At 41.1% G+C, this 16,525-nt stretch overlaps 1 protein-coding gene across 1 annotated transcript in view; it reads right to left on the bottom strand.

Moving 5' to 3' along the window:
- LOC101859590 overlaps window positions 1-16,525 on the bottom strand; it is a 90,286-nt gene that overhangs the window by 15,108 nt on the left and 58,653 nt on the right. The window contains exons 2-3 of the mRNA XM_035971783.1: window positions 4,960-5,072; window positions 2,145-2,481 (exon numbers count right to left, since the gene is read on the bottom strand). Of these exons, the coding sequence (XP_035827676.1) occupies window positions 2,145-2,481; window positions 4,960-5,067 (445 nt within the window). The 5' untranslated portion in view covers window positions 5,068-5,072. The remainder of the gene's footprint in view (window positions 1-2,144; window positions 2,482-4,959; window positions 5,073-16,525) is intronic.

Here is a 16,525-nt window from a genome sequence, read left to right as displayed (position 1 = left end):
CCCTTCTGTCTCTTTCTCTCGCATACACATCAACTCAACAACACTCAAAAATACACCCACACACTCACGCTCGTACACACAATCGTACAAACGTCAGAAAAATCATTAAACAGAACCCCCTCCCCCCTTTCCTACTCACCCTCAAAGAAAAAAGAACACAACACAGGAATCAAAAACAAATACTACAGAACACAAAAAGAAAATTCCCCGCATTGAATACCGTTCCGGAAATTTAATATCCTTTTACTATCGTCACACTCACTTCCCGGGACAAAGAAAAAAAAAACGAAATAAGGAGCGGAGAGAAAACAAACGAATTGACAACCTTTTCAGCTCTATGGCAGGCAGAGCAGAAGTGGCTGTTCAATCATGCGTTTCGAGCAAGTCAGGCCAGGTATAGCACATAATATTATTTTACGTCCCGTTTCACTGTGTTCAGGAGACAGGAAATCGGACTTTAACGTTCCTCTCCGATTGTATTAAAGATGAAACAAACGAGTTGGGACGACTTAATCACACCCCCGCCCCTTTCCCTTTTCTAAAAAATATCCATATTTAAAAAAACCCTGTTGGAGACTAGAATTGTTGTCATCTGCACTATAGTTCGACAACCTATCAGCTGAGCTAATCGTGAGCACGCATTAAATACCAAAGCTAGTGTTCAATTCTGAACTGTTTTCAAGGAAACGAAAGATTGACGGAACCAAAAAGCGCTACAAAGACACCATGAAAATGTCTCTGGAGGACTTCAACATTAAATACTGCAGAGAAGGAAAACTTTGTTCCTGACAGACCCAGATAGAGAGCAACAGTCACAAGGGGAAGCAAATCATAACATGAGGCCTCACGAACAGGAAATGCTGAAGCCAAGAGAGAATTCCGCAAGCTGAGCACATTAACAATTGGAAGTCGAGCTTTTAACTGTTCAAAATGTGGAAACATTTTCTACGCCAGAATTGGTCTCATGGGCCACAGCCAAAGCCAAAAGTCATCTTAATCTTTAACTCTTCTAACTCTTCTATTTCGCGGGAGAAGTATTTCCCTCTGCGGTTGTATTGGTCATCGTCAGAATTGACGGACAAGCCCAAATTAATTCAGAAAACAGTCGTATGCTTTTTAAATGACTTTTTAGGTTCAAATACCACATATCACTAATAGCTTTGAGGGTGCGGTGGTGGAGCAGTTTGTAAGCTCGTCTCCGAAGCGGAAAGTCCGGGTTCGAGCCTCGTTTCGGACACGGATTTTTATCGCCCCCCCCCCTACCCACCCTGCAGTAATGGGTACTTGACTTTGAGTTGGGGAAGTAAAGGCGGTGTGGAAAGAAACTGGCCACCATTCCACAATATGCCGGAGGTCCAGAAAAGTGTCTCACTAACAAGACAATCCTCAATGTCCGGATGCGGGAACAACTTTACTTTACTTTATTCATATCTAAACGAACTATACGGAGTTGTAACAGGTTGGATCACTTGAGAACATTGCAAATATGTTGTATCAAGATCCTCAAGATAAGTAGCTCATTTTGTCGTACCGAAGACGGGGATATTTTTATTATCGAGATACGTAGATGTTCAGCAAGTTCTTGAAAATTGTATACGATAGCACTTTTGACTTCTTTTTATTGTTTTCTGTACCAACGCTTCTGATGATGGTTATTACTGCCGGTCCTGTCTTTCTGGGGTTAGTCTATTCTTGAAAAGGAATGAACTCCCTACACTCACATATACGCGCGCTCACACACACACATAACACACACACACACACACACACACACACACACACACACACACACACACACACACATACACACACACACACACACACACACACACACACACACACACCGTGGCGCCCGTACACACAAGCAGGAAGGCAGAGAGAGAGAGAGAGATAAAGAGAGAGAGAGAGAGAGAGAGAGGGGGGGGGGAGGGGGGAGGGAAGGAAAAAGGAGGAGAGGAAGGGGCGGGGAGGAAGAGTAGGGCGAAGAGGAGGGGGAACAGGAGGAGAAGGAGGATTAATAAGTGGAGGCGTAAGATGAAAATGAGGAAGGCGAACAACAGCAGAAACAGCAACATCATTTTTTTTTAAAAATCCTCGACTATTCCAAAAGAGGCATTTCTTATAAAGAAGAAAAGATCAGTTACCTTGATAATATTTGGCCAGAAGGAGAGACTCAAGTCCTGGCATAAACCGCTTGCCTCTGCTGCCCATAAACCCGCTCGGCTTGAACTTTTTCTCCATACCCGACCCCTGTTGGTCTGACGCTGCCAGCTGATGGTCTCGGAGGGCTGCAAGTTCGTTTCTCAGCCTCAACAGCAAGTTCTCGTCGAGTACGAAAGGTAGCCTGTTCTTTGGTTGCGTGAAATCTGACCCTAAGCTGACGTCACCTTCAAGGTCGCTTCCCGTCGATTGTGGTTTCAAAGCGGATGGTTCTTTTGGAAGGTCCCAGTATTGCTCCCCTTCGGACTCTATTTCTGGCCACTGGAAAACAATATAAACACATTTATGATTCGAGATGACGATATTGACAAATGGAAAGATAAATGAGTATGGATTCTCCATGTCTGTCTGTCTGTCTGTCCGCCTGTCTGTCTGTCTGTCTGTCTGTCTGTCTGTCTGTCTGCCCCTTTCCGTCCCCGCTCTCTCTCTCTTTCTCTCTCTCTCTCTCTCTTAAAATTAACATTCGTGAACTCATAGCACACACTAAGTTGTTTAAGGCTCAGACTCTAATCTTTACACTCAAATGATTCTATTCTAAATCCTTTTTTTAAACAAAAAAAGTCAACTCCATAAAATTATTATATCCGTGCAAATAATGTTTTATCTCTGAGTTGGCGCAAATAGACAAAGCCCGAGCATCCCGCTTCCTAAATGCTCAAAACCGTACAGGTGTCAGAAAAAACCGTTTACAATCATCTCAAAGGTCACCTCAAACTATCCTTACAGACGTGACGTCGATTGCCTTGTGGTAAGGCTAAAGGGCTTGCATCCGATAGGTCCTACGTTCGAACCCCGACTGGGTCCGACTTTGTGTCCTTGGGAATTTTCACGAATTTTCCTTATCTCACCCAGGTGGAAATAAGATCCGTTTATAGATCTTTACATGTAGTGTTTTAAGTGTTTGCGCGTTTGATCTGCTCCTTGTTCTAAATCATGCTTAACTTGAAGCCGATTATGTTTCTGAGTATTCTAAGGTCTGTTGGGTTAATATATATTAATATATAATAGTATATTTTACAACACTGTAGCCTGAGCGCAAAGAGGGGCGCACCATCACCATTCAAGACAAACAAGGAAAATGCCTGACAGAGGAACAAGACATTTTGAAAAGATGGACAGAATACTGCTCAGAATTGTACAACTACAAAGCCACGGGAAACCCTGAGATTCTAAACGTTCCCTCAGCAACCAACATCGATAACCATCCAATCCTTCAAGAAGAAGTTGAAGCAGAAGTTAAAGCACTGAAGAAGGGGAAATCAGCAGAAGTGGACAACATCCCAGAAAAATTGACACAGGCAGGGGGAAAGGACATGATAAGCGCTCTGACTGTCATCTGCAACAAGATCTGGCAGACAGGAAAGTGTCCAACACCATGGACAGTCTAATAAGCCACCCCAGTAAGGTTATGTTGAAGATAATGCTGAACAGGCAGAGAAGATCATTGCCGAAGAGCAGGCAGGCTTTAGTGCAGGGCGCAGCACAACAGAACAGATCTTCAACCTCAGAGAGATACTGTGAGAGAGGTACCTCCAACACCAACAAAACCTATACCATATCTTTGTGAACTTTAAAAAGGCCTTCGACAGGGTCTGGCATGCAGCCTTATGGGCAACCATGAGGAAATACAACATCAACGCCAACCTGATCAACGTCATACAACAACTATACGACAAGGCCTCCAGCGCAGTCTACCTTAACGGCAGCATGGGGGATTGGTTCAGGACAACGGTCGGGGTGAGACAAGGCTGTTTGCTCTCTCCCACTCTCTTCAACATCGTCCTAGAACGAAACATGACTGACATTCTGGAAGACCACAATGGAACAATCAGTATTGGAGGCAGGACAATCACCAACAGGAGCTCGCCACAATAGTGGAGCGGCTGGACACAACCTCAGCAGCCTACGGCATGGAGATCAGTGCCGAGAAAACCAAGCTAATGACCAATAACACCAATGGCATCATTGCGGACATCAAAGTCAGGGGAGAGAAACTTGAGACCGTCAAGAGCTTCAAATACCTCGGATCTATCGTCTCAGATGAAGGCTCAAGACCAGAAATTCTCTCCAGAATCGCGCAAACAACAGCTGCGCTGTCAAAACTGAAGCCTATTTGGAGGGACAGAAACATCATGCACAGCTAAAAAATTAGACTAATGCGCTCACTGGTCATCTCAATATTTTTATACGCCTGCGAATCATGGACACTAACAGCAGAATTAGAGAAAAAGATTCAGACCACAGAGATGAGATGTTACCGCAGACTCCTTGGCATCTCGTACAAAGACCATGTTTCAAATGCTGAAGTACGAAAGAGAATCACCAACGCAATGGGGCTATATGAAGATCTACTGACCACAGTGAAGAGACGAAAACTAAAATGGTATGGGCATGTCACAAGATCCACAGGACTTGCCAAAACAATCCTGCAAGGAACCGTACAAGGAAAGAGAAAGAGAGGAAGGCAGAGAAGGAGATGGGAGGACAACAATACAGAGTGGACAGGAAAGGCGATGGGTGACAATCTGAGGAGAGCAGAGGACAAAAATAGATGGCGAGAGCTGGTTTTCCAATGCAGTGGTGCCCCAACGGTTGCCCCAACCACGGGATAGAAGAAGAAGAAGAAGAAGAAGAAGAAGCCTGAGCGCTTAGCGTTTGTTGTTGAGCAGAGATGCGCAAGATTGAATTAATGCTGCTTATCAATTGATAAATGCTTTTTACAATTATTATATTTCTCACCTTCATGTATGAAGCCGCTTCCGCCGAGCTGTCCATGGGGGCGGAGTTACATAGGGTCAAGGACACGAGTCCAATTACCAGTGCAAGGGACAGGTGAGCTTGCTTCATTGTATCTGAAACACACAGACATGGATGATAACACAACGTTTTGCTCGGGACTCGGTAGAAACCAAGGTAGTTAACATAGATGGAAGACGATGAAAGAGGAGGGGTTGTTTGTTTAGTAGAGGTTTTACGGCGCTTGCAACAGCATAAGGTCATATGAGCGAGGATGGGATGAGGGGAGAAATATAGATAGATAGATACAGAGAGATAGAGAGAGATAGATAGATTGAGAGAGAGAGGGTGGGAGGAGGGGGAGGGAGATGGGGAGAGGGGGCAGGGCTGGGGGAGACAATAAGGAAACAATAACAGACCAAGACAGTGTACGTGTGTGTGTGTGTGTGTGTGTGTGTGTGTGTGTGTGCTTGTGAGTGCGTGTGTGTGTGTGTGTGTGTGTGTGTGTGTGCTTGTGAGTGCGTGTGTGTGTGTGTGTATGAGGTAAGAGAGAGAGAGAGAGAGAGAGAGAGAGAGAGAGAGAGAGAGAGAGAGAGAGAGAGAAAGAGAGAGAGAGCGGGGAAGAGAACGGGAGAGAGAGAGAGAGAGAGAGAGAGAGAGAGAGAGGAAGAGAGAGAGAGAGTGAGTGTGTGTGTGTGTGTGTATGTGTGTGTGTGTGTGTGTGTGTGTGTGTGTGTGTGTGTGTGTGTGTGTGTGTGTGTGTGAATGTGCGTGTGGTTTGAGACAAGATGTTGAGTCTGCGTAATTGTGTGTAACAAAGAGAATGAGACATAGGCAACCAAACAAACAAACAGGAAAATAGATAGACCGTCAGACAGACAGACAGGCAGACAGACAGACAAACAGTATTGTGTTTACGTTCAGCAGAACGTTACCCAAACTTCCCGCGCAAAAAGAGGCCTCCGACCTCGAACCAGACAAAGGAAAACTAGACGAAAAACAACAGTGACCATTTTATTTTTGTTGTTGTTGTTTTTTTGTTTTTTTTCACTATTTTGTAATGCATTTTTTATCTGTAAGTTTAGCTCGCTTCCTAAGCCTCTGCTCAAGATTGATTTAAAGGCTGCTTTTAGTCCATGATAATAATCAAACCTCTTCAATTACTACTCTTTAAATTAAAAATAATTCTCTGCCTCTGATCGGATTTGGAGCGTTTGCATCGGTAATTAAGATAATAATGATGATGTACCTCCGTAGGTCAATTGAGTCCATAATTTCGCTTTATATTAACATCATTATTCTTTTAAATCATTAGTCTGTACGTCCTGGTTGGAATTTGATAGGCAAATAAATGTCCAGAACCATAAAATGGGAAGTAATAAGGGATTAGAAGATTTTCTACTAGGTTACTGAAGACCTTTCTGCCACTGAGAGTAAGAGCCTTAAGGCTTATAATAAGCGCACGTACCAAAAAAACAAAGCGTTATTTGTGTGATTTTAAATAGCGCAATATGGCAGGTTTTAAGGACACCGTTATGCCCAAACTACTAGGACAATCAAAATACTTGCCTTGGAATCTCCAGATTTGATTTTTTAAATGACACCAGAGCCGTTTTTGTGTGATTGTTTACTAATTCTATGTCGCACATAATAGGAATAATCTAGTTCATTTCTAAAGGTCACACTCTCGTATAATACAACCTTAAGCGTTTTGCAATACTTATCGAGCTTATCGAGATGGTTAAAACTGCGAATTACACACGCAAAAACACAAATAAAATACAATATGACGCGTGTGAATGTATAAACAAACGCTATTTAGATTAGTTCTGACACATAAGCAGACGTTCATAAATACACGTCACAACACATTGAACAACGATTTGTACACCATAGTAATATGAACGAAAGAGTCTTGTGAATACAATAGCAAAATAAGTTCGTGCGTACTGAAAAGCGCAGGAGAAATTAATCTGAAACCACTTCGCTACCTCACAATTACTAAGTTCATTATCTGCTCAGTACCTAGTTTTGAGAAATTTGACATAAAAATGGTGAGTTTTACATTTCAAGCCTTTTTCGAATGCAATTCTTGGAATATCTTGAAAACGTCTCCGTATAATCTTTCGATTTTGATAGAGCAGATAGAGCATTAAATGATTTTGACCTCATTGTCTGAGTAACTAAATATAGATAGAGCTTTGTAGTTCTGGCGTAGCGACCTGTCTAGTGTGCAGTGGATTACTATGTATACACACTATCAACGTCATACTGTTGGTGAAAATAGCATACAAGAACTAAGGAGCCAAATTATCAACTGGAGTAGAATTAGCTTTAACTTTGAAACGGATGATTCAGTACGATGGAATAAGAAAATGCCCGGTAAAATAGCATAATATTAAGATAAGATAATGATAGACTCCTTAATTGGTCCACCCGACTTAACGTTACCAAGAGACCCCAAGAGGGCCGACACGAAATGTAGCTCGTTAGCTTTTATTTCTTTGAGATTAGCTCCACTCTAATAGGGGATGGCGACTACCGTAATCTGCTCAATAAAGGAATTTTAATGATTGAATGGTACTTTCTAAGATTTTAAGTCGATATAGTTGTTAGAGAGAAAAAAAGTCTTTAATATTGCGGTTTATGGAAGAGCAGTCATTATGCATTTACGTATCAAAAGTGGAAAAGTAATCAGTTATACGGAAATATCTTCGTTGCTGCTGTTGATATTGCTATCGTAGATGTTGATCTTTCGCTCTATTAAAAGAAGAAGAAGAAGAAGAAGAAGAAGAAAAACAACAACAACAACAACAACAACAACAACAACAACAACAACTACAACAACAACAGCAACAATAACAACAACAGCAATAATAAAAATAAAAATAAACGGATTTACATTGTACAAAACAGCGCCCTACAACATGGTGTATGCGTTTTATAATTGTTATCACCCCAGAAAATCCAAGAGCATGATTAAGAAATAATCTGGGCTTACGAGATTGTTAAAACTACGAATTATATACGCTAAAATACTAACAAACTGACGAGATTTACTATCATTAATACTATTACTATTATTATTGTTTTTTAAAATTATTTTTTATTTTTTTTATTATTATTATTATTATTATTATTATTATTATTATTATTATTATTATTATTATTATTATTATTATTATTATTATTATTATTATTATTATTATTATCATTATTATTGGTAAGTGTTTCACAGCGCTCGCAACTGCATAAGGTAATATGAGTGCTCAGGACACACTAACCATTTTCAGTTGGTAGGAAATTTTAAAATTTTGCCTGGATGGCGGCTGCAGAATTTGAACCACCAAGGGATCTTTAACGTGCTCAACGTGAATACGAGACCTCCGAGATTTTTCGCTCTTGTCTGAGAAGGCTAGGTGTAGATCTTTCCTACCCTAAGAACAAGGGTGTGGCTGAAAGACAGCTGTTAGACGGAGCCAAAGAGTAGCAGTAAAAAGGCTGCAGAACGAGATATTTTTTTCTTACTAGGTACCTATTCCCACCCGTGTGAAGAGAGAAAAATAGGAATAGCACAACGTGTAAAGTGTCCTTCTCGAGGACACAACGTTGGGACCCTGACGGTTAAGACCCCGGAAGCCTAACCTCTAGACTACCCATGATACAAAACAAACGTGTGTACGTCCAAGCGTCCCACAAACAAAATTGTAATCCAACTAGATGCCTTAAAGATGGCAGCCCTATCGGACTTCACGCTCTATTTTCAATCCTCTAAAGGTCTCAAGTTTTTAGTGGCATCAAGCTGGGCTGTTATTTTTTTAAAAGATAAATATGTAGCTAATGTCACCATAAAAATTTGACATTAATTAAGGGGATTTCTTTATATTCCTATAAATGGCTGGGAAATAATATAAAGTAAAACTTGTGGGAATGAACTGGAAAGAAAGTAATTTGGACGTTTATTAATTGACCTTAAATAAATATGACGGACAATAACATACATTCTCCTGTTACTATTGATCACTCTTTTGACAACAATTAAGTCAATGGGCACAACGTTGAAATACGGCGTCCCAACATACGGTTTCGGAAAAAGACAAGACTTTTCTCATATAAAACTGCAAGAAATGTATAGACGGTCAGTCAATTCAGTCGTGAACAACCCCCCCAGTATGACCTAATAAGCCCTTCGCGCGTTAATACATGTATATTCTGTCTGAGCTGGATCCAGGTGAAACGAATAGAATGCTGAAGTATCTGCATCAATCACTTTAACAGAAATCATGAATGCTCTGTTCCCCCCCCCACACACACACCTCTGGGTCACCCTATTCCATCCTCTCTCCTCTCTACGCCGTGTTATTCATCTGCTGTATTCTAAACACTTGTCCAATGGTCAAGTGGTCTGCGGATAGCACTGGCAGGAATGTCAAGGAACGCAGACTGCCAATAGATGGATATAATGATATATAGTGAGATGTCCTTGAGCCAAGCACGTTAACCTTTACTGACGCCTCAGACAAAGTCCAGCGACCAACAATAGCATGTCTTTTGACAAAGGTCGAGAGTGGAAGGAAGGGAACGTGGAACATGTTGCTGTTGTATGTTGGCAATAAAATGTAGAGAGACTGAAGAAGACATTATTCTATATTATACAAATACAGCACTTTCAGAAACCATATCTTAACCTGTGGGGTTAGCCATAGTAACACATTACTCCATTCTTTGCAAAGATCAAGTAAGCCAATTTCCCTCTTTTATCTCACGGGTAAAATAGAATCTATCACGACAGACAGAGCAAACAGCTGGATAAGCTAAAGCTCTTCAACTCCTGCCACGTGAAAGTAATATTTGTGCCACGCGTAAAAAGTGGTTTGAAGTCTCGAGAAAGAGATAATAAACTTTCTTGAATGAAGATCATTCGTTTTATGATATCCCCTTCTCAAGAGTGGCACAAACAGCGCCGTCGTTACGTCGTTACAAAAGGTCAAAAATTGCGACAAAAACACGTGTCTACAGCTACACTTGTCTGCTTAATTGTGTGGCGTCAGGGTGTATTATTCGCTGTCAACATAATAAAAGCGTAGAAACCACCACTTTTTCGTTCGCCATTCGGACAGATTTGATAAATTTTCAATTGTTCTATTACATTTTTTTCCGGGGGGGGGGGGGCACCTTTTATGCTCATTAGGTAATACACTTTTGAGAGAAGTAGTTTAATTTTTTTTAAATTTTATATCAGAGGCATTAAACAGTCAGTTTTCAGTTTCCCCGAACGATATCACAGGTTTGGAAGTCATCAAACTTAAGACGCTATTTTATATTCTCTGACATCAGACGACCCCCACCTCGTTCAGTCGCAAATATCTCGACGTCTATTCCAGATGGATTCTATGTTTTCTTTTGCGAAATCAAAATTAATACAAATAAACATAGTATTAGATTATACCAAAGACCCTATATGTCCAAAAGTTGAAGAACGCCTGATTTCACCACGATGCCACACACTTCGCTGTATATTATTAATTTCTTACTGGTTATCGACCGCACGCTTGTCTCTGCTTTCCATCTCACTCCATGTCTGACTCTCTCTTAAATCAAATCGACGTCATATTCCTATACTGTGCCCTTTCATAGTTTCGTTGTGGAATAACTGCTTATCAATAAAAACGGACAGCATTCAGCTTCACGAATTTTAGTTCTTGAAGGTACTTTGTCTTGTATTCTTTTTCTTTATTATGTGAAAAATGAGCTTCATAAATATAGTAACTTTACTATGCTCAAATCTCCAAGATCTTAATGTGATTTTGACTTGAGCTTTAATCCTGAGAACCGTTAGCCAGTTTTGATTTAAATCGTGAATGGAAAAAGTTGCAAAAGTAACCCCACCCCCCCCCCCAAAAAAAAACCCAAACAAAAAACAACAACAAAACAACAAAAGACAAAAAAACAAGAACACCACAAAGCCACACTCGATGAGGCCGTCAAAGTGACAGGTCTGGGACTCGCCCCACAAACCTGAAGTCCTGAGTTTGATCATCTCTATAAGTTTACAGAGTCTATTTTTAACGATGAGCAATGAAACGCTGTTGCAGAGGAAAAATTAAATGTCGAAGCCTTCTTCATGTATTAGGTAGCCAATCTAGGAGGGGCATGTAACAAATCGTACCCGTAACTACATTGCTAAACAGGAACCGGAACCGTCTCTTTGGCACCGATAGAATGTTTTGTTCCATACTTGAATTCAAAATTGTTTTCAAATAAACTTTGCTTCTCCTCTTTGTGTGAAAGAAACGTCGCTCTCTAAAATAGTTTCAAATACACAACGATAGTATAGATATCAACGCCGGTATTTTTTAGATGAAAACAATTTGTTAGTGGTACCTCAAGGAAAGGAGTGATCCATCTTGCTGGACAAAGTCTGATTATTAGCTTCTTGATTTCTTTTTCGCACCTTTTTGCACCCCATACTGAGTGGTGTAGAGCGGTGCAAGAGATCATTCACAGCACTAGTTGTTCCTCGTGAACATCGACTAACAAGTTATAGCACTAAAGACCTAGGTAGTGAGCCATGTAATGATTATACTCTTCTTTGCCTCGGTCTCCCTTGCTTTGCGTCTGTCTACTTTCCTCTCTCTCTTTCACCTTCTTCCGTCTCCCTCTTATCCTGTCTCTCGGCCCATATATCTCAATTTCTCTTTCTTTATCTCCCTCTGTCTCTCCTTTATATCCCCCTCCCTGCTCTCTTTCTCTGTTCTCTGTCCCTCCCTTTCGTTCCTTCTTCCTTTCTTTCTCCCTTCTTCGTTCTTTCTTTCTTTCTGTCCTTTTTTCCTTTCCCCCGCTTTTTTGTTCTTTCCCTCTGCCTTTCTCTCTCTCTCCCTCTCTCTCTCCCTCTCTCTGTCTCTCTTTGTCTCTCTCTCTCTCTCCCTCTCTCTCTCCTTTCTCTCTCTCTTTCTCTCTCTTTACTCTCGTCCTCCCCTCCCTCACCTTCTCCCTCCCTCATCTTCTCCCTCCCCCCCCCCATCAATCGCTCTCTCTTTTCCTTTTTTCTATCGTATTGCTGTGTTTTCAAGACATGTAAAAACCATTAGCAAGTACAGCCGTCCTCAGCAGCGAGGAAGAAATACGACGTCCCACGATACATGTGAACGAGGGAGTCCTTGACATTCTGAGAGAGCACAACGACTCCACCAGTCAGGATGATGCCCTTCGGACCCCCAAGTGTTGAACCCTCCGACTTCTTGGCGCAACAGCCTCGGGGTACATCTCCTTGCGTTCATTCTCCAGCAGTGACGTCAGTGCTTAGGGTTATTGCGTCTTGAGCCATATCTATGCCAGTTCTAAATATATTAGGCAGTCGATGACGTGAACTTCGATATTGCTTGCAAGAAGAGCGCCTCTGTGTCAGTGAGTCTGTTGTTATTTTATTGTGTGCCACCTCGGTGCTGCAATCAGAATAGAAACGTAATCGATGGAGGCTTGCTGCCACCCCGGAGCATTAGTAGCAAATATTCTTGGAAATTTTAAGCTTCTCAGAGTTGCCTACTTCATGTTGCAGCAGCAGGCGAGATAGCTCCCGAACGAAACGAGTTATGCTAACAGGGATCACGGGAGTAGTTTCTTCTTTGATCCCAGCAAATCTCGCCAGCGTGGCTGAGATTTTTTCGGGATCCAAACTAGCTAAAACCGTTAAGCATTTATCTAGTAAAAAATTGGTCTAGAAGGCATTCAGGTCTAGGGGCCTTGCCTGAGATTACTTTAAAATGACTTGTCGTACAACTGGATATTCATCCAGCTACTAAGATCTAAAAGTCCCTCTCACACTTAGGTTAAAGTTGTCAAGCCCTATTTTACATTACCGAATGTACGGCAGAGACTGTGCTGAAAACACCCAAAATAGTTTTGTTACCTCAAAGTTACAGATCGTGAAAAACAAAATTAGTAAAGGAAATTACTCAACAAAATTGCAAGACTTCTAAGTAGCCTTGGGTGAAAAAGAGGGCTATATAGAATGAAGCTTGACACAGTACTAGGTACATAACCCAACCGGCTCTTCCACTCACCAAACAAATGATGCATCATTTTTGTTAATCCGTTTTCTTTTATACCACGAGCCTTCTTATTTCAATGCAGAGACAACAGAACTATCACATCGAGATCCTGATGGCCTATATGATTGTGAGCATTGTAATGCAGAGAAACAGGCTTGTAGAGCTTCCTGTCAATATCACTCAGTTTGAAGTACAAGCAAGGATCGTACTGACAAACACCGTAGAACTGACCACGCCGGACTTTCCTAATAACATCAAGCTACAAGGATAATGTCAATAGGCCCTCCAGAAACTAGGAAAGGGCTCGGGCTCAAAATCGAAGTCTCCTAATGTAGTAGCCATGTACGAGCATATAACGAGTAAAGGGCAATGTGAAAGTGATGGATACCTGCTCAAACACTCTACGAGCAGAGGAGAGAAAGGTACAGCCTGATTTAATTCGGTGAAATACAATCGGAATTCACATTTCTGCAGAAGCTGTATATTGTGTCGACCAGTTACTGAGTGGTCACGACAATGTCACGCGCGTGTCAGTGACAAGGCGTTTTGTTGGGTGGTCACTGAAGTGTAGCCTTTAGCAAGTTGTGATAACCATAGCGATAAAAAATAATTAATAAAAACAGGGCTCTTCACTGTGGCGATCTGCAATGTTCAGAGTACTTTCAATGTTTCTGATGCAGTGTATTTTCCCTCTATTTTCCCTCTAATTCATGCATTCGTATATTGATGAGAATCATTAAAGTGGAGTTTAGTTATGTTGTGTTTACATTTTGTTTCCTATTATTTTTTCTGAACTCTATAGCATTGTGAAATATGCAAATTATTGGATGCACTTTCCAGCCGAAGCTTCTAGACATCTTTTTCTTTCGCCACACTTCACGGATTAAAAGAGTAATCTCCGCTCTTGAAACGATAAAAATTCCAAATCTCAACCTTCCTGCATAGTATCCTAATTCCGTTGCTTTTTATCCAGTATTTGAAATACTGGCATCGAGTACTTTTTGAAAGTCCCAAAACGACTCATATTATAGTGACTGTTTTTCCTTCAATATTTGTTCATATATTTAGATGTACGTAGGTTTTCCAATGTAACAAAACCTGTGCAAGGCTAGAAAATAAAAGAACAGAAAACTATCAGCCGTACTCTTTATCTAAGATATTGGGTGTCACCTGTAACAGTTGTTGGACATTCCCCTTATCCCACAAAGTTATATCCTGCTTTTTTCCTTTTCATTTGTTAATACTGCCATTAATCTTGTCGCCTTACACTTCCGCGTGTCATGATCGAGAAGACGTGGGTTGGTAGTGAAAGGGGGGAATTTATTATCTTGCTCGTTTTCTGACGTCTTTTTGAAACACGTCAGCCTCATTATATTCGTAGTCACTTAGTGCAGTCTGGCCTCTCTGGAAGCACATTCCTGGAAAACAGCATTCAATTTCTTATCATTAAGAACACTGTCACACCCCACTGCCTATGCTAATGAACTTTAAAAAGGGGGTAGGGCATGTGGTAAGGGGTAGGGAGGAGATTGGACGGTGTAATTGGTGAGTTATTGACGCCGGGGGTGGGGGTAGTTGGTTCTTCTAATATCAATACAGCGCCAAAATAGCGAGTCGCTCGCGAATACCAGCATATCATCAAGCAAATTCTAAAATGCTTCGAGAAGCCTGAACGCTGTGAACCATAGGATTAATTCAATGCAGCCTTATGTGAGGATTTCCTGGATAAAGAATAGATTTGTTTTCTCGCTTTGTATACAGAAGTCTACTGGATTTCAAACCAGTTCACCGCAATACGAGTCTGACGGTTCTCTTGGATAATACGTCATCCAACACCAGAAGACGCGGAAGACTAATAGAGTCGTGCATTCAAACGATGGGGTTTGAGGAAGAGACGCTCGCATCAACAATATTGTCGTTCCTGACAAATAGAAAATGAATTGACATGAGGCTGAAAAGGAAAAATGCAGAATGGACGAGACGCGAACACTGGGGATTGATATCTTTACACTGCAGTTTGGGGTGAAGGAAAGGGCGTGGGGGTCGGGCTTTCATGGCAAATAACGTTCACTTATGAATCCAACTGCCAGCAAATATCAGCACACAAAAGACAGTGAAGCGATTTCCAGAAATAAACAGCTAGTCGATGTCGCATCGATTTTATTGAGTTTGCTGTGGGTTTCGAGTTTTCACTTGCTTCGACGTGCGTTTTTCGTCATCCTGAAGTATTGAATAACTCCTTGTACTATAGTGAACTCATGCCAGGGGTGCATGCCGCTAAGTCAAGGGTAGTCTGCCTACCTTTACTATTCTTGAACAGATTAAACTGCCAAAGTCAGGTTTTTATAACGAGTTGCCCCCCCCCCCCCAAAGTGGTGTAACAATTAGGCTCTTATCTGTTGCACACAGGAGACATGAGTTTTTGTGTGTTTGTTGTGGGGTATTATTTTAATGGAATATTGACGTCTGTCTGCTCTGATGTTTTAGGCTATCAACTACAATTCAGTTTGGTATTGTCAGGAAGGGTCGAAACAGCAAGACACCTAAGTGATCTAAACTGTTTCGATGAGGTCGTAACCTTTCATATTACTTTGCTCAATTGGGTTTTCTCAATTTAAATATGAAAACTGCAGGGGAAAAACGTTGGAGTCACATTACAGAACATGGTTTGAGTTATATACCTTGAAAGCTTCTGGCGCAGCAGTTTACGACAACAAAACGTTCTGAAGGGAGAAAAAGATCAGGGTCTGTGTATAACTGAACCAAGGAAAGCTTTTTTTAAAAACGTTTTCTTGTTTGAAATGATTAAAATAACGAAGTTCCAATCAAGAAATGTTGCTCTTCTGTTTCAGTGACATACCATCTGGATTCACGTTGCGAAATCTGAGTGGGAAATGGGAAATTGTACCGGTCTAATCCCCTTGCGAAACTGTAAAGTGTTTTTGTTTTATAGATGCGACAATCTATGTGGGAGACAATCCATTTTTAAAACATTAAGAGCAAAAGATCTAGAGGAATTTCTGTTTACTGAGAGCATGCTAACAATCCAGGAAATATGAACCAATTCAGAGCCAACCATCTCGATTTAATTTAATATCGTTATACATTAAACTCTTTGTTAACATAAGCCTGTTATTTCGCTTTAGATAATATTGTTTAATACAGGTACTTAACGCTGCACACTTTGGCAAGGTGAAAAAATTCAAACAGCTTTATAGTATCATTGTGTTTGAATGTGTCCGAGATGCATACTTTAATACCATTCGGCCCAAATTTAATTTGTCTGGGGTTTCCAGTTGCAGAACATGATTCTTTTTAGGAGGGGGCGGGATGGAGGGATGCATAGAACAATTGGAGGTGCTGAGGAAGGTGAGATGGTTACATGGACCTTTTCAGGCGCGAAGGAGAGGTGACCTTGAGCAGACTTTAATTGAACTGTTGTTCTTATTGTTGACAAACTACGAGATTTAAATCTCCCTCCTTTCTCTTTCTCTCTCTCTCTCTCTCTCTCTCTCTCA

Source organism: Aplysia californica, unplaced genomic scaffold (assembly GCF_000002075.1).
Source record: "Aplysia californica isolate F4 #8 unplaced genomic scaffold, AplCal3.0 scaffold00504, whole genome shotgun sequence".
Taxonomy (NCBI): domain Eukaryota; kingdom Metazoa; phylum Mollusca; class Gastropoda; order Aplysiida; family Aplysiidae; genus Aplysia; species Aplysia californica.
The sequence above is the reverse complement of the archived record's forward strand: the minus strand, read 5'-3'. Positions and strand labels throughout refer to the sequence as shown.